A 17,623-nucleotide genomic window follows, 5' to 3' on the forward strand; every position below is an offset into this window, starting at 1 on the left:
CCTGAGAAAATACATACAGAGTTGATTTTATTTATAAAACCTTATTATCCAAAATATGTGTAACATACTATACAAAAGTAAATGAAGACCACAGTCACTCTTTTGAGATGCTTTAAGTCCTGAAAATACCCCAAGAAACTGGCCAAAGGCAAAGGAAGGGAATACAGACTAAAGCAGAGGGATCAGCCTGACAGCCCCACAGGCTTTTTAAAAATCAAACCTGAATATATATATTCTATACAAATTAAGGTATGGTTATATATATATATATGGTTATACATATAATCAGATGCTTAAACATTGCTCTTGTGAGGTTAGCCTCACTTTCTGTTGGTGTGCATTGTGGAACAAGCTGTACAAGAACACATGCTACCCTTTCCCAAAAAAGCTTCACTCCAAAGTAGAGAGAGGGAGGGGTATCCTACATCTGCAGCATCACTGATCTAGAGAACTTTAAGAATAAACTGATAAATGTCATTTTAAATAATGATGTTGAATAGGTTGTAAATTCTTGTCATCCAAGCATTACTTAGAGAAAGGAAAAAATTAATTTTTGTTTGGAATATGTCTGTAACTTCCTATGCTCCTTTCATATTCTCATCACTTTAGGCTTCACAGAACAATGATATTTTATTATGGACATGATAGAATAGGCTTGGCCTCAGGGAACTGCCTGTAGTCCACTGCTGTTTATACAGCTACATTGGAGTCAATGCCACGTCTTTCCACTGCTGGGTTTTACCTACTGCAACTAGGTTAAGAGTAATGAAAAAAACCCTTATCATCCTTATACTCAAACCTCCACTCAGTGTGGAAAATGGCCTTGTCCAGATGGACTTTTAGGGAATTACTCAGAGAGATTTAGTTCCTCCAGAAAGGGAAGGAGGTAAGAAAATTACCCTGTACTTGTCTGAAATTAATTTCCGAGATCTCTGAGTGGTTTAAAGTTTTGTACAATCTGTACACTCTGAAAGAGTGCAGGCTGTTACTGGAAAATGTTAACATTTCTTCAGAAAAGTCACTTTGTGAAGTCCTGTATCTAGCTCAGCCCTGCAGAAACAGCTTCTCAAAAATCCCCTTTGGGAGAAAAATCTCCACATGTCCTTCTACTTTCTGGGAGTTAGATCTGCTAAAATGATTTCAGTTTGGTTGCTTGGGGTTTTTTTAATATAATTGGATGTTTTGTCAGAGACCCACTATGTCACACATTCTAGGCTTTCTAACCCTCAGTGAAAGACTTAGTCTCAGTGAATTTAGGCCTGACCTATACATGTTCTCTAACATGGAGAATTAGAAAAACATGCCAGCATGTGTTGCTACACAACAGCAAAGAGTAGTGAACAGAACTAAAACATAAATTATTGGACAATGACACAGAGATAAAAATGCCCAAATGAGTACAAATACCATGTATACAATGCTGGTCATACACAAGGTTATGCTATTTTAAAATAGGAAGCCAGCTTTGATTATTTGTTTCAGCTGCAAAGTTTGATTACCACAGAGGGAACAGGGAGGACAAAAAGACAAGACATTTTGTCCTGAAAAACAGCCCACTTCATTATTTTCTATTCTTCTCTGTACTGCAGTTGTATCAGCTTTGAAACAAGTAGAGCTGTTGCTAGGTGATCTTCTTTATCTACTTTGTAGCTGGAATTTCAGCCAGGCTGAAAAAGAGTTTTTATATCTCTAACAGCATAAAATTAAATTCTAAGGCATTAATAACTGTTTTCATACAACCCTGCTTCTAACTATGGGCCTCTTTCCTGGGGCCAACCCAACCACCAGCACAAGCAACGCCCTTTCGTAGGCTGCAGGTCAACATGATTTAAGTGGTAGCAGCTGCAAACCCTCCCTGAGCATTTCCCTTATCTCAGCTGTGTGCATCTGGCTGGAACACCCTTTCCTCTCCACGAGGATTCCTCCCTTGTGCTGAGCAAACATCTGTGCCGTGGGACAAGGCTGGGAATCCATGCAGCCAAAAACAAACAAGTCTTCCACTCCCTCCTTGCTTGGCTCAACTGGGTAGAGTTCCTCACTCTGGTTTATTTTGTGGCTGCCCAAGGAGTCTGGGTAAACTCAGAGGGAAATGCAGTGGATGAAAAGGAACAAGTGGTCATGGCTTGGGCAGGAAAGAAGATGTTTGGGCTGCTTGAACATATGCCTGGCATTGCAGCCAAATATAAAAAGATAGCCTCAGATTTTCTTAGGTTTGTGATCTACCAAGGAAATCTGGGTCAGCTTTATGTGTAAAGCTGAACTAATTAAAGTTATAATTGACATTATTTATCCAGATCTTGAAACAAACATGTCATTTATACCTTAACTGGATAATGTGGGGGAGCGGATTTTATTGTTCTATCTCTTGAGATTTGCAATATAGAGAAGACAAAGTTAAACCCAGGACAGTTGTCACATAACCACAGTCAGCAAACTAGGGTTATATCCCCTGTTGTTCCTGATATACCTATGTTTTGTTCCATCTGTTACTGATACCCACTGTCACCATAAACAATTTTTTTTTTTTTAACTTTTGGGTGGCAAAACCACATGTGCAAAAATCAGCAATTGGCTGGGGTTTTTTGGAGGTTTTTTTGGGTTTTTTTTATGGGATGAGGGCTACAAAGGATAGTTCAATCACATTCATCATGTGTTTAATGTCAAGTATTATTTTCTTCTATGTGACCCATAACATGCAAAACCCTGACAAGTATCTGTGTATCCAGTTTCGACAGCATTAGTCACCTTGGAGATACAGTAATTTCTGCCACTGAAGGAGAGGGTGGCCTGCAGTGTGTACTTGCCAGCCCCGCAGATCCACCCCAGCCAATGTGGTGGTACAAACAATCTACCACCTGGCCTATTTATTCTTTATTCTGCCTTCTAGAGAAGCAACCTGGAGCCAAGCTTTCAGAGCTCCCTGTGAGATCGCTGATCTCTCTCTGCCCTAAGGGCATGCCACTTCTTCAGCAACTCGCAAAAACTCTTCTGCAGTGAGAACTCACTTTCAATCACACCTGCTATTGAATAGGTTGCCAAAATACAAGTATTTCAGCCTACTAGCACAGTGGCTGAGCCAACACGCTGTATACACAAAGTACATTTGTTAATTTATCTTCTTAGGAGTTGTTCAGAACAACAGTGTAACCCAGAAAAAGGAGTCCACTAACCAGGAAGGAAAGCTGGGAATGGAAAAAAGGGCTCAGTAGTACCATTCCCTGAGGGAACTGTTAAGAACTGAAAAGGGATTAAAACAAACAAACAACCCACAAAATTCCCCCAAAACAACAACAAAAAAGCCTAACATATAAAAAGTGTAACAGAGAAACCTTTTGATAGGACTCCCCAGTGTTGGCATCATCCAGCTGCCTTTTCATAGAAGTAGTACATACTGTTAAAGATAGGTTATCTAGCAGGCAGCAGTGACAAGTCATCCTGCTGTATGTGTCTCATGCATGTGTAACACGGTTTTATGTTCAACCCGGGAAACTTTTGTTTCCCAGGTACTGTGCAAATGGATATCAGCAGGATACTTAATTCAAAGTTCATTTACAGATTGATAGAGAAATAAATATAGTTTTGTCCCAGTCTTGTTTTGTCTGTTAGCCAAGCTGAACTATTTCTGAGACAAAGCATTGACCCTTATCTTGAGGCATAGCTTATAAATAATCAAGGTCAAAGAGCACACACAAGTGATTTCACAACCATAAGTGCTGATGAATGAATGCCGCAACCAAAAATTCCTACAGTGCTACGTAAATTCCAGTAGTCATCAACAAGTTACGCAAATTTTCTGGTTTATATTAACACGTAAGGGTAACATGTTCCATGACTCCTGCTTTGCTGAATGTCCCGATCAGTTACCTCACTGTTCAGTTAAAGTGTAAGAAACAGACTGTAGCATGAGGTTGGACTGAAGTCTTTGCAATCATTGCTGATAGGTATTTTAATTAAAAAAAAATCTACATACTTATAAGATCTGCACAGCTGACCATTATTAAAACCTGAATTTTAACAACTTTTAAGCTTGACTTTTTACAGCTATTCTACCCAGTACAGTCCAACATTAATTTTTGTTTTGAAACAGATGTTTTATCACTTATGTAGAATTAGTGTTTTGGTCATGACTTGCATTTTTTCCATTGTCTGTGCAGCACAGACAGTACGAATAATCTTGTTAAAAAGGAATTGATTTGCCATACTAAAATATGTACACATGATTCTTGGTGAACAAAAGAAAGGAACTGTTTTGGCATATTCTGTACTCCAAACATTCCATCTCATCCTTTTTCACCATGATTTCTTTCCAAAGTCTGTTGCGAGTAATAAATATAACACATCCCACTGAGTTTAATAACTTCCACAAAAATACATCCAGCTCTTTACAAAGTCAGCAAGAGCCCTGTGTGAATGCATGCCAAAATGAAGGCAGAGAGACCAGAATTTCATTTAGCAGTAGCCTTACTACAATATTTACTTAATCTTTCTATGATTAAAAAGAAAAACAATATAATTTGCTTTGGGGACTTGCACATATTGCATCACCTCACCATGTCACGTTCTGTTTGGTGTTCTATAACCCCAGCCTTGGGAGCCTACGTAAGCAGCAGCTGATTGATTTGCACCTCTCTTACCAGATATATCACAGCACTCACAGTTATAATAGTACTATTTTGCAAGTAGTTTGTAATTTTTATTTGCATTTGTTGGCCTATTATTAAAATAGATCTGAACCAAATAATAAGACCTAGCCCTCTCCAATTACAAATGTTTAATTTTTCAATAATGCCTCCTGTTTAGTATAATTATCTGCTATATATGTAGTTTCTGACTTGCCAGTGCCTGAGGTTTGATTTTAAAGCAAGACAATTGGTGGTGGCTATTCTGGATGCAAGAAGCATTGCAGAAGACAGCAGCACAGAATTATGGAAAAAGAAAGTGTAAGGTAATTTACTGTGACATTTTAAAGGCTAAAGGAATGTATAACATCAAAAAGGAATAGGTCAGGTAGGCAGCAGAAGCCTCAGCTAGGACTTGTAGATAGCCATTTGAAATTTGAGGCAAATAGGAATGAAAAACAAGGACAGCTAGAAGAGGACATAACTGAGCTAATAGGGGCTGGTGCCTTGCCAGTACGATAACACAAATGTAGGAAGTCATGCAATTGCAGACAGAAGATAAGTGGGATCAAAGAACAGCACAAATAACTAATGAGGTCCAGAACAAGGTTTTGCCAGGGGAAATGGGGTACAGCTGGTGGCTGTCGAAAATGGTGAACGGGGCGGGGGAAGAGAGGGTGGGGACACAGTTGTAACTTTCCAGTTCCTCTCAGCAGACAAAAGAAAGCTGATGGCAGCGGAGCAGGAGAGATGAAAGCCTTGTAGTTGCACATCTCTTTCTTTAAAGAGGGAAACAAAACCAAACTAGATCGGTATCATCAACTATAAATGGCATGGAGGAAGAGTTTTGGAAAATGGAAAATCACAGTGTTGCTCAGTGGTGAGAAACTCCCCTCCCCTTCCAGCAGAGGACACGTCACTGGAAAAGTCCCAGCCTGCGAAAAAAAAAATCCACTGAGTAAACAAATTGCACAGGCAGCGAAAACAGAAAGTGGAACAAAGTCAAATGATACTTCGGTTTTAAAGGAGTTCATTTTCAGGTTAGAATTTCCTTGAGTGGCATCAGCTCAAGTTCAGACGAGAAAAATCTCATTAGAGTGAAAATGCCTGGTAAACTTCACTGCTGATATTAGGCCATTGAAAGAGAGTTCACTTATTAAAAATCTAAGATTTCAACCTGGGAACTTTTGAATTTTCAGCTACTGAGTGCAGTAAAATGATCCCACTGACAAACCAGATACCCAGGATTGGCGAAGTTTGTGGGTCCCCCGTCCCCCCCACCTTTAATTTACATGTATTTCTAGACAAACTCCTTAACTAAACCTTTCTGAACAATTCACTGGGCGAGGCTCTTTGTCTTGCAAGCAAGTTCATTGGTGAGAATTTTTCCAGCCTGTCTATAAAGAAAACAAGGGGAAAACTTCCTTGGTGACAATGAGACAAGAAACACAGTGTTGTATAAAATTCTAGGATTCTTACCTCTCTAACTAGCATTCATAAAAATAAAAATACTGACATAAATTATTACCCTTCCCTGATAAAAATCTACTTTCAACAAGGGTACTTCATAGTAATTCATCACAGCAACGTTAACTCAGATTCTGGAAACAATTACTGTGGCAGCACTTTGTAGCTGTAATCTAGGAAAATAATCAAGACAGTTTTACCTTTGCTTTTCTGCTCCCACACGTAATGAGTGCTGCTGCATCCTCGTCAATGCACGTGACAGTCCAACCCTGCTAGCAAACTTTTCACATTCTCTCAGACTTGGGAAGAGGATCGGTTAAGAGTTTTTGGGTGAAGAGGTTATGAGTTTTTTGTTTGTTTGTTGTATGGCTTCTAATGTGTATAAACAGTGGAAGGGAACCAGAACTGAAGGTTTCAAACGTGGATTATCATTTTTCCTGTTCAAGACAAGGGTAATGTTACTGCTGTCACAACAAGGGGCACAAGGATCTTGACTACTAAGGTGGAAGCTCAGGGCTCAAGTCCATTGATCACATCTCTAATTTTGAAGCTTCAAACAACAGAGAACAGTGACAAAAGCCTTCCTGAAGGGGCAAACGTGAAATTCAGTCGCGTTTCAGTTCCTGCATCTGATGCAGTTACTGCGTTAATCTTTCGAAAAGAGAACTGTCATGAATTTTCCATGTGTGCTCTTACATGCGTGGGAGGAGGTTCCACAATGGGGCCAGGGTGAAGACAATGCTTGTAAAAATGTACTAATTGGACAAATTTATGAGTTTTATAGGAATGCTCTTTCCTCAAAGTAATTTTTGGGCAATAAAACCAGGTTGTGACAGTATCCTAAACATGATCTGCTGTTCTTTAGATGTTGTTCTTTTCATGAGTACACACTAGGGTAGATCAGAACAAGGTAGTGTGGCATCTGACAGCCAGAACCTGTCTTATGCAGGATGACACCTATTGCAAACACTTAACACTCTTTTCAGTTTTGGCTAACACAGTTTGCTAAAAGAACTGATCTTACTCCTCTGGAGAGCTGTTGATAATTTGGAGGCTTTGCAATTTTTTGTCTTCTGGTAGTACAACCATGCGGTTTGAAACCATTTCAAAATAGTTGCATCTATAATGCTAAGAGGTTTGCCCTTGGATTCAACTCACATGCTGTTCCTCACACTGGCAACTCAGTCATGGGAGTAAGTACCACCAAAAAGCTGTACATTGCAGCCAAAAATTTTGTGCATTTTAGATACAAGACACACACAAAGTTGATGTATTTACTTATTGAACATTTGATGCAGTTAAGCAATAGTGGAAAAAAAGTCTTAAAGGTGAAGTGTTGGTGAGGTTCATTCTTGCTTTGTGTGACCAGGTTTTTTCTCAGCTGTAGTAAGGTTTTATCTGGTAAAGCTTCTTTAAATAGCATGTATATGGAACTGGATCAGAGTCAGGGAATAGAAAACCTCACAAAGAAGGGAAGATTAAATATGCACTGAATGAATCAGAACCAACCATACCTTAATTAGAAAAAGGATTTCCAAAGTCAGACCTTACACTTGAAAAAAAAAAGTCAGACTCAGCCAGTTCCTAATGGGGTCACTGGTGGTTTTCAGAGTAGAGAAGTCATTCCTAGTCCACAGCTAATTCTGCATGTGACTTTGTTTAGTGCTACACACACACATCATTATATTTTGTGGACTTCCTTCCCAGACCTTGCCCATCTTGTTACAATGAAAGTTCATTGGCAGCTGATAAGGAAAGTAACCAATTGTTGCTGAGTGACTATGCAAGAAAATATATGCAAGCCATTTGAAGGTCTTGGAAAACCATGGTTTTATACTGCTCACCCACAGACTAAACAAAAAAGGCTAAAAGAACCTGAAAGTTTTCACTCTCACCATCCAAAAGCTGGAAGGTGCTAGAATTAACACAGGATTTGCACAAGAAAGCCTGGACTAGAATCCAAAGGACTACCTTCACCAGAAGTTACACTCACGGGCAGTTCACACGGGATTTCAAGGGCAGGGCTGGCACCAGAGCTGCGCTGACACAGACGCTGGCAAGTGTCACCATTCCTGCAGCAGTGGAGGCTGGCATGGACAGGGGGGCTGGAAACCACAGCAGCCCTGCAGTTACCAATCGATATTGACTGAGGGGGCACAGAACAGGCTGACATCAATTTGACTGTGCCTGCCCCAGGGATGGCAAAGGCACAAGGCAGACACCGGGAACAAGTGAAAGAGTCACTTCAACAAAGTTCAGTTAAACCTGCCCTTCAAAAAAGCTCAGGTGTTCAGAAAAATATTTAAAAAACAAACCCAAACAGCATAATTACTGCTTTCTTCATGCTTGCAATTCACTAGTCAGTCATTACATTTTCATCACATGAATGACATCACTGTCAGAAATTATTGCCTGAGGACCTAGACTGAAACCAGCTCTGCAATCACATTAAAAGGTCTCTGTGCAGATGCAAGAGCAGAGTTTAAATTAGCTTTCAAATTATTTTTCCAAATAAGAAACACACTAAGTGAAACACCTCAACAACTAATCACTAACAATTAAAAACATAAAAGTAATAACTTTATTCTACAGACTAGACAATTTTAGTAAGGAATTAGCATTGACTGAAGATGACCGCAAATGAAACACTATCAAAACCCAAGTGTACTCTTTATGGAACACTTTAAAGGCTTCATCTTAGCTTGTGTGAGTGAAGAGTAGCTGTACCTATGTGGCTACACAAATAAGCTTGCAGGTCTTTCCTGTACATTTCAACAGTACTCACAAATTGCGTAAGACCAACCTTTGGTGTTCACTCTTGGCGTATACTAAACACACTTAGCAAAACTACTGCATCTGCATAACAGACGAGTTAAAACTTTCTCAGGAATAACAAAACTATTAAAAGTACAGCTGTTACCGAAGTGTTAAGCAATCTTTAGTGTCTTCTAGGCCCATGGGATAGCATGCAGCAGCAAAGTTCTTTTTCTCCCTGCTAACTTCTTTTAGGACTTTGATCACCTCCTGGAGCCACAACTATGTCTCCAGCAGACAGTACCAGAGAAAGCCCTACCTTGGCACAGCCCAATTCCAATCTTGTCCCGTTGCTAGGGCTACAAGCCCACACACGAAACACACCTCTGTGCTGAGAGAAATACACGGACATGCCAAGGGGCTCGAAACAGGCCAGAGAGTGGCATCATACAAACCAGGGTGGCATTAACATTTTGTTATATTTATTTTGTTATAATTCAGTATTGTCTGCGTGCAGAAGCGCAGGGTATCACAGTGTCCACGCCTCATTTGGTGTTTCTAATGAGATTACAGTGGGGTAGCAGCTCTGTCCATCATAAACCTGTCTGCTCTTCAACCACAGGTTGAGCAGTATTTCTGGCTACCTTTATTCCAAGGTTTTTAGGAGCCGTTGGTCACCAAAAGCACTTAGGTAAAAACACAATGATCATTTTTCTGCTGAAATCTTGTTACAGGGACATTTGCGACCTAAATGGATTGCTACAAGCCACCTAAGAGGCTTTTTGCATTGGAACATTAGCAAGTAGAAAATTCAGCTACTCTCAGGTCTCAGAGGAAACACTCCCTGATATAGCAAAATCCCTTCTGCACACTGTGATGCATATACAAAAGCTTCAAGTGATACAAATAAATTATTCCCAAACATTTTATGTCAGTCACACACCCACATAATGTAATCATGTACTCATATTCCTCATGTAATTAGATCTTTTCCCTACTGGAAAGAAAAAAATAAACCAGTAACAAAAAAGCAAATTACAAAATAACAGGATCATTTCACAGTGATGCCATTTAAACTTTTACACCATGAAAATTGTAAGGATTAATAGAAGCAAAGCACATTTCATCTGAAGGCTTTTATTCAGAACTTTGGATTTTTTCTTATCTGAATCTCAATTATCTTCCATGGACTTTATATTCTTCTCAGAAAGCAAGTATCTTTACTATATGTATTAAACTTACTCTTATCTTAAAACTGTGTCCTGTAAGAAACGGCGTTCCGTGAGTTTCTTTGCTGTAACAGCATAGGTGAAAATTACCAAATTAACTACAAATAAGGACATAAACCTGTAAGCATCAAGCAGGTACTCACAAGAATTTTGAATTTGATTTTAAAAAATTAACAGCTACTTTTAATTAATACTCGTTAGTTTCTCTTAGCCTTCAATAAATAGAAAGCATAAGGCATGTGGAATCCAAGTTCTTTAATGGAGCTGAAGCTAATAAGCATCATCTGCCATTTACCCCGCGGTTTTCAACCGGGACCTTTTCCTTTGTCGGTTGCAAAAATTTCTCTTCGTCCAGACCAACACAGGCGATCTGGCCACCGATGCCGGCAAGTCACACACGGGAGAGAGCGAGCGAGGACGTGCAGGCGGGAGCTGCGGGCGCCGTGCGCGGTGGGGCCGCTGGAGCGAGAGAGCAGCGGCCCCAGGCCCCCGCTGCGGGCACGGGAGGGGCGGCGGCGGCAGCAGCTACTTGCAGAGCCCTTCCAGCCGCTCCAGCGTGCCCTTCATGTCACGGATGCGCTTGGCCAGGGCGGGCACGGGCTGCATGGCGCGGTCCAGCTCCTCGCAGCGCGCCACCAGTGCGTACATGGCGCGGATGCTGAGGTCGGCCGCCTCGCCCAGGCTCTCCACGCCGTCGCGGTAGGTCTGGATGCAGCCGACGCTGAGCGCCGTCAGGGCCTGCAGCCCGCAGTGCACGTTCCGCAGCAGCTCGTCCACCTGCGCCGCCACCTGCCCGGCCAGGGCCACCACGTCCTGCAGCGCCCCGGGGTCGATGGCGGGGATGGAGGACCCGCCGCCTCCCGCCGGAGGCTCGCCCCGCGGGGCGCCGCTCAGCCGGATCCGCCGCTCCAGGTTGTTGGCTACGAACTGGGTGAGGCGTCCCTCGCGCAGCACCGTCCCCTCCAGTTCCAGGGCGCTAGCCAGCGTCGCTCGCCGCCCCTCCGGCAGCTGCCGCCCCGCCGCCGCAGCCCCTCCGCCGCCAGCCAGGCTGAGCGCCTCCAGGCTCCGCTCGTCCCGCCCCCGCCCCTCCGGCGGCGCGGCCGCCGGGCCCGGCTCCTCCATGGCGAGCGACGCGTGCCCACCAGCCGCCACCGCCCACCGGGGGCGCGCCGACGCCTGTTTACGTCTCCCGCGATTGGCTGCGGGGCCCGCGGGGGTGTGGCCTCGGCGATTCGTGCGGATCCCGATTGGCCGGTGGAACACCGCCCGCCCGCCCCGCACTGCGAGCCCGTGACTCGGAGACCGAGGGCGTGCCCTCCCGGATTGGGCGGTCCCAGCGGAGGCGTGGCTCCGAGTGTTTGTGTCGCTTCCGATTGGCTGGAACGAGGGCAGAGAGGCCGCCGCTCCTCCGCGATTGGCGGGGAGGGGCGGTGCTGGCGCCGTCAGCGTTCGGCGGTTGGCGCGGGGGCGGAAGTGGGCGGGTCGCGCCCGGGTAACAACACCGGGGAGCTGCTGGCGGCTCTCCTCACTCCCCCGCCATGTTCTCCTAGCGGCGGCTCCGGTTGCGCCACCACTTCCCCAGCCCGTCACAAAGCCCGGGCAGACTCTCCTCAGCAACCCGACCCGCTTGTCCCCGCTTGGGCTCGACCCCTCTTCCCCGGCATAACTCTGGGTACCCACGTCCCACCATGGTTACCAGCACGGCGCCGCCGCCCTTCCTGGCTCGGATCTCGGCGGGCACCGAAGACCCGCGGCGGCTGCCGCCCTCCGCCCTGCTCCAGCGCCTCCGGCGCGGGGACAGCAACTGCGAGAACCAGCCCAGCTGCTGCCTGGCGGGCCCGGGGGGCAGCGCCCGCCCCGCGCTGAAGAGGGTGCGGCGGAGGAAGGGAAAGATCCGGCCCGGGCCCGCGGGGCTCCTGCCGAGCCGCTACCAGCAGTACCAGCAGCACCGCGCCGGGCTGGGGAGAAGGACGCCGCTGGGAACCGACCTGGTGACGGACGCCCCTCCGGAGGAGCCCCCTCCGCCTGCCCCCTCGAGACCCGCACCCGGCAAACCCCTCAGGAAGGAGGTAAAGACAAAGCTGCGCTACTTCTCCTCACTTCAGCTCTCTCCCGGTGCCGGGCGAGCGGGGCGACCATTTTACTTTTCCCTCGGGGTGGTCGGGGTGGGGGGGAGCAGCGAGCGGGGCGCCCCCTCAGCGCGGTGAGGGGGGGCCGGGGTGGGGGGGGGCGCAGAGTTTCCGTTACGCTCGGCCAGGGGCGGGGCGGGGCTGAAAGGCGAGCCGCATCGCCCATTGGCCACTCGGCGCCCGCCAATGGGCGCCCGGCGCTGCGCCCCAGCAACAAGCCAGATTTAGCGCTGCCGCTGGCCGCGCGCCAGCCCCGCCCCCCGCTCGCCGAGGGCGGGACGTGCGAGGCGCGCAGCGCCCCATGGCGGCCGGGGGGGCCTCCGCGCCCTCAGGCCGAGCGGTGCGATGGGCTGGGGGATAAGCCAGAAATAACGGGGAGAAGGCTGCTCGGTACCCCTTCCCCTGCGAAGCGCCCCCCCGCGCCTCACCGAGCGTCGAGGGCAGTATGGGAGCGCGGAGGAGAGGGGTCGTGGTTGATGTGACTCTTCTTTGTTTCCGCAGTTCTTAAAAAACAAGATGGGAAAGACGGAGAAGGCGGCCATCCCCTACGGCCAGCCCGTTCACAGCTTACACCTGTGTGAACAACCAAAGATTAACAGGCAGAAGAGTAAGTGTAACACGCCAGTGACGAAGATCGCCTCGGCGAAGAAGATAGAGAACTTTTGGCAGGATTCTGTGTCACCGGAAATAGTTCAGAAGCAGGAGAAAAAGCCACTTAAAAACACAGAGAACTTCAGAAATGCCAAGTCCAAGAAACCTATCACCCTAAATGAAGTGAGCCAAAAAGAAAATTATGCTGGGGCAAAGTTTAGTGACCCACCATCTCCCAGTGTCCTTCCAAAGCCTCCCAGCCACTGGGTGGGTGGCACAGCTGAACTGTCTGACCAAAACAGGGAGCTGATGGCAGTCCATTTAAAAACTCTCCTAAAAGTTCAAGCATAGTTTCCAAGATCTCTTGAATAATTGGCAAAGAAAACTCCATCCAGGAAACTTAAACATGCCTTGTTGCAACAAAAATTGCAAAAGACTGTCAAGTCTTACAATCACATAAAAAAAATCCTTGTATTATATTTTTTATGGTTGTGTAAATAATGTACATCTTGTATTATGTGTATATTCTTGTTCATACTTTGAGAGGTACATTTTAGTTTTGTTATGAAAGGATGTATTTTGCACTGCCTGATTGGTAGATGTCTTGTATATAAAATATGGACAATTTTACGTGTGTGCTTGACACATGAAGACTTGACTTGCTTTGCACAAGGTAATGAAAATTTTGGAAGGAGAGTACAGCTTTCTCATTAAGGTTCCAGATCAAATGTGAATGTTTTATTTGTGCACTACTGACAATAGTTTTACATTCTGCCTCCCAATCAAGTATAAACATGGAATTTTCATACAAATGTGAAGTTTTGCCCTCTGCTCTGGAAACTATCTGGAATTTCTGTTCATCTGTTCGTTTTTAAAATTAACTGGAATTTGACTAAAATTCCAACCCACCAATTTGAGCACTGCTGATTTCTTTAAAGAAGTTTAAAAAAATCAACAAAAAAAAAAAACCAACAAAAAAAAAAAACCCAAACAAAAAGAGCAGAGCTTTCTGCCAAAAATTCAATTGGTCACTAAAAAATTAAATAAAACAATTTGGCCTCCCCTTATACATGTCTGTGTTTTTCTTTGAGTGTGTGTCTGTTAATTCAAGTCTGTGAATTTAAATTACCTGATTGCCTTTTAGTGCATTAGTAGAAATACTTCATCTTTTCACTGTCTCAGGCAAAATGAAGAGATAAGTAACTCACTAAGAATTCCTTATACTTTAAAACAAAGTCACCTTTGTGACAAGTCGTTCTAGGGTTGTTTGGTTTGTTGAAAATACATGTCAAGCAAGTTGGGCAGTTAGACATTGAAATTCACGTGGTAATGCTCCTCTAATGTTTCCATAGTAAGTGGCTATTAAACGAGTCAATAGTGAAAAGTGGCAGTGGCAGAAAAATGAATGGAGCAAGTCAAATTTTATATTTTTCACCAGGTTTGTCTCTTGCTCATTAGCCGTGCTGGAAAATACATTCCCCTGACTTAAAGTTCTTTAAGAATTGGACTGTGGATTAGTCTGACAGACATGTTGAGGAGGTAACAGATTTGCAGTTATTTTCCTAATCTAGTGTTTAAGATTAATACTAAGAAGCATGTGAAATTTACATAAGATAGAAGAGCATTTTTAAGTGTTTTTAAGTTTTTGGATCCACCAAAAATACACTCTAGTCCGGTGTCCTAGGAGAGGTATGTAGGAAGAAAGCGGCTGCTTGTATGTGGCTGAGGTGGCTCTCTAGTGTGCACAGCATTTGCAGAGATGCAGGTTAAGCAGCATTAGGTGTGTTTATGGTGCACCTGCTGCAGCTTTGGTCCAGAGCATCTTCATTTCACACGGGCAATTGGTGGGATTCATTAGCTCAGCCTTGATATGAACTTGGTCAAAAGCTCAAAAACTAAGGTTTTTTTGGCTTGCTTATAGGCGTTCGTTATGTAGTTATAAAACTAGGCTATTTAGCTATAGATGTTCTAAATTAAGGGTTGATACAAAATATTTGCTTTACTCCAAAGAATTAGAGGCTCGCGGTCTTGCAAAGGAGACTGGTATTGGTGTACTCGAAGTCAGTGTGTGGCTTCAACAACCCAGTTTCCTGCCTAATCTAAGTACTCCATAATTTAGTGTCCCCCATCTTCTAGTCTAAAAATGAACAAAACCCTTCCTGGTTTTCTGTTTGTGGGATTTTTAATTTTTTTTTTTAATTCTACTGGAATCTCACCGAGGATGACTCAAGGACACTCTGAAGTCCCAGTTTGCTATATTTGGTAAATGCTGTATTGATCTGCCGTTGTGCCTGTTTTTTCCCCTTTTTTTCTTCTGCCTGAGTGTCACCGAAGTGCAAAGCAAAATGCCTTAACAATTGCCCATAGCTTTAGGCAATGGTTAATTTTGTCTGATCACCGTGAATGTTGCTAACTAGCTAGATAAGAGTTTCCATCAGCCAGTGGGTTGCATTGTTTAGAAGGATGTGTCCCTTTTCCCCCGATTCTTATCTCATTACCATCAGCCTCTCCCTTACCCTTCGGAGCTGACAGTGTGAGTTCTAGCTCTGATCCTGCCACATACCTCTTTGTTCCTGCCCTGATTTGCCGACGCACCCCTCAGGGTTAAAGAATTCATTAAATGTAAATTACCAATAGTTCTCAGCTCCTTGGTCAATTCTTTGAGAGCTGGTGGTTGAGATTCTGAAGTGTTTGGAACTTAAAACTTCCATACTTTGTTGGACCCCAAAGGGTAAGATAACAATCTGGTCTTTCTAAACAGCAGCAAAAAACCCAATGCATATTTAGCAGACGTCTGTGTCAATAATCCGGCAGGAGTGTTGGAGCACTGCCTGTTTCTGTCTTCCCGAGATCTTTGGGCTGAGTCCCTTCCTGCACAATTAGGCTTAAGTGCAACATACACTTCAACTGACCAGCTGAAAATCAGAACGTGGTCATCTTCTAGGACCATATTCTGCACTTGTCACTTTCCTGCTTTATGTTTCTACAATATCATCTTACAGGGATTTTCACTCTCAAGTTTTCCTCCACTTTGACAGATTCCTTATCCCAGTTCCCTGAACAGGAGCCATTGCATTACATGAATGTACTCTTTTTTTGAGTTTAGAGCCAGTAAAACATTAGTGTCGCATTTGGAGGGCTTGTTTGCAGTGTAATACGAAATTACGGAGTGACCAGCCTTTAAGGAAGAAAATTAACAAAATTAGTGGATGTGTTATCAGCTAGTCATGTATCTGCTGTACAGGAATTAAATAAATTGCTTATTAAATCTTCTGAGGTCATTAAGGAAACTGAACATTAGCACTTCAGTTAGATAATGGAAATGCTTTCTGTTTAAAAGTCTAGTGCAATGTTGAACAGAACTGCAGGGGAATCAGCCGAGAGTTAACTCCCACCTTACTTCTAAACAGTCAAATGTGATGCGTTGATGGTCCTGAAGAATGAGCTCTCACGGAGGACACAAGTATCTGTTGTTGGGTTTTCACCCGTGGCTAAGGCTCAGCCCAACAGACAGCTTCATTAATAATGGCTGGCTTGGTGCTCTATTAAGGCTAAAATGCCTCCTAATGCAACAGGAGCTAGAAATCCTGTGTGCATTTGAACTCTTATCACACCAGGATCTCTTTAGAGATTTTGCTGAATTTTGCTGAGTATGTAAGCAATCTGCATATGAGAGTGTAAATTTAATTTTATTTCATCTGATTAATATTTTATCCAAGGCATGTCATTTTAAGCTGTACTTCAATTGAGATTTTTTTGAGCTTTTGCATTATAAAACATTTGATAACTGTCACACTTAGGGATTTTATCCTTTTTTACACAGTTTTGAAATCAATTACAAAGGTCTATAGACTGTATGAAGCCTGAAGATTATAAATGATGTTCCATTGTCATTTTGAAAATAAGTTTACCTTTATTTTCTACATAGAGTCATAGAATCATAGAATGGCTTGGGTTGGAAGGAGCTTTAAAGATCATCCAACCCCCTTGCCATGGGCAGGGACACTCCTCTAGACCACGCTACTCAAGGCCTCAATCATACTGGCCTGGAGCAACTCCAGGGATGGAGCATCCCCAACTTTCTCTGGATATTATGTTCCAGTGCCTCACTACCTTTATAGCAAAGAACTTCATCCTAATATCTAATCTAAACCCACTCTCCTTCACTTGAAAGCCATTCCCCCTTGTCCTGTCCCTATATGCTCTTTTTAAAACTCCCTCTCCATCTCTCTTGTAGGTTCCCTTCAGGTTTTGGAAAGAAAGTCTTGACACTTCCAGTATGCAGTTAAACACATTGCTTATTTTCTTCAACTTCTTGTGCTCTTTGAACTTTGATTTTACAATGTGCTCTTTAATTTTTTTTCATATTATATGCTTGACTGAACTTTTTAAGAGGATTTATTTTCTATTGTAATTTCTAAGATGGTTTTCTGTTAGGAGTAGGCTAGTTCTTACCTGAAAGAGGCTATGATGTAAGCAAGAGGTAAAGTTGTAAAATATAAACATTTACTGTGAAAAACTGATGCTACCTTGCTGAACAGGAACCACAGTGTTAAATATTTTTGATAGCGAGAAGTAAATATTTAGTTGCTGTTTCACTAGAAAAGATTGATGAAGGGTGTATCTGTCAGTTAAGGAGAAAAACTATCCAATAAAAGGACCTAAGTGCTGAAGTTGAGCAGTAGAATGTTACCAGCAGTTTTGAGGCTGTGAACTTTATGGCTTGCTTTGAGAGAGTAGAAGGATGTTATCAGAGCTAAGACAGGAAGGTCAGCAATTCAGCTGAATTTGAAGAAGTTTCCTGAGGAATTAATTTGTATGACAGACATGTCCT

The 17,623-nt window shown here is 43.6% G+C and overlaps 2 protein-coding genes across 2 annotated transcripts; one reads left to right on the forward strand and one right to left on the reverse strand.

Annotated features, from left to right (window-relative positions):
* Positions 1–10,458: 10,458 nt before the first annotated feature.
* Positions 10,459–11,759, reverse strand: BORCS6 (BLOC-1 related complex subunit 6). The gene is given in 6 exon segments (XM_063391756.1): positions 10,459–11,327; positions 11,329–11,400; positions 11,402–11,492; positions 11,495–11,573; positions 11,575–11,642; positions 11,693–11,759. Coding segments are annotated over 6 exon segments (1,110 nt in total). The 3' UTR covers positions 10,459–10,594.
* Positions 11,622–13,856, forward strand: PNRC1 (proline rich nuclear receptor coactivator 1). The gene is made up of 2 exons (XM_063389631.1): positions 11,622–12,138; positions 12,700–13,856. The coding sequence occupies exons 1-2, from the start codon at positions 11,758–11,760 to the stop codon at positions 13,138–13,140; spliced, it is 822 nt and encodes a 273-aa protein (XP_063245701.1). The 5' UTR covers positions 11,622–11,757; the 3' UTR covers positions 13,141–13,856.
* The last annotated feature ends 3,767 nt before the right edge of the window (positions 13,857–17,623 follow it).

The sequence above is a fragment of the Prinia subflava genome, chromosome 2, assembly GCF_021018805.1.
Source record: "Prinia subflava isolate CZ2003 ecotype Zambia chromosome 2, Cam_Psub_1.2, whole genome shotgun sequence".
NCBI classification, from domain to species: domain Eukaryota; kingdom Metazoa; phylum Chordata; class Aves; order Passeriformes; family Cisticolidae; genus Prinia; species Prinia subflava.

What these genes read in the sequence shown, in the direction of transcription:
- PNRC1 (XM_063389631.1), top strand. Translation starts at nt 11,758, where the DNA reads ATGGTTACCAGCACGGCGCCGCCGCCCTTCCTGGCTCGGATCTCGGCG. An exon ending in GCAAACCCCTCAGGAAGGAG is followed by an intron (nt 12,139 to 12,699) that starts GTAAAGACAAAG and finishes TTGTTTCCGCAG; the next exon opens with TTCTTAAAAAACAAGATGGG.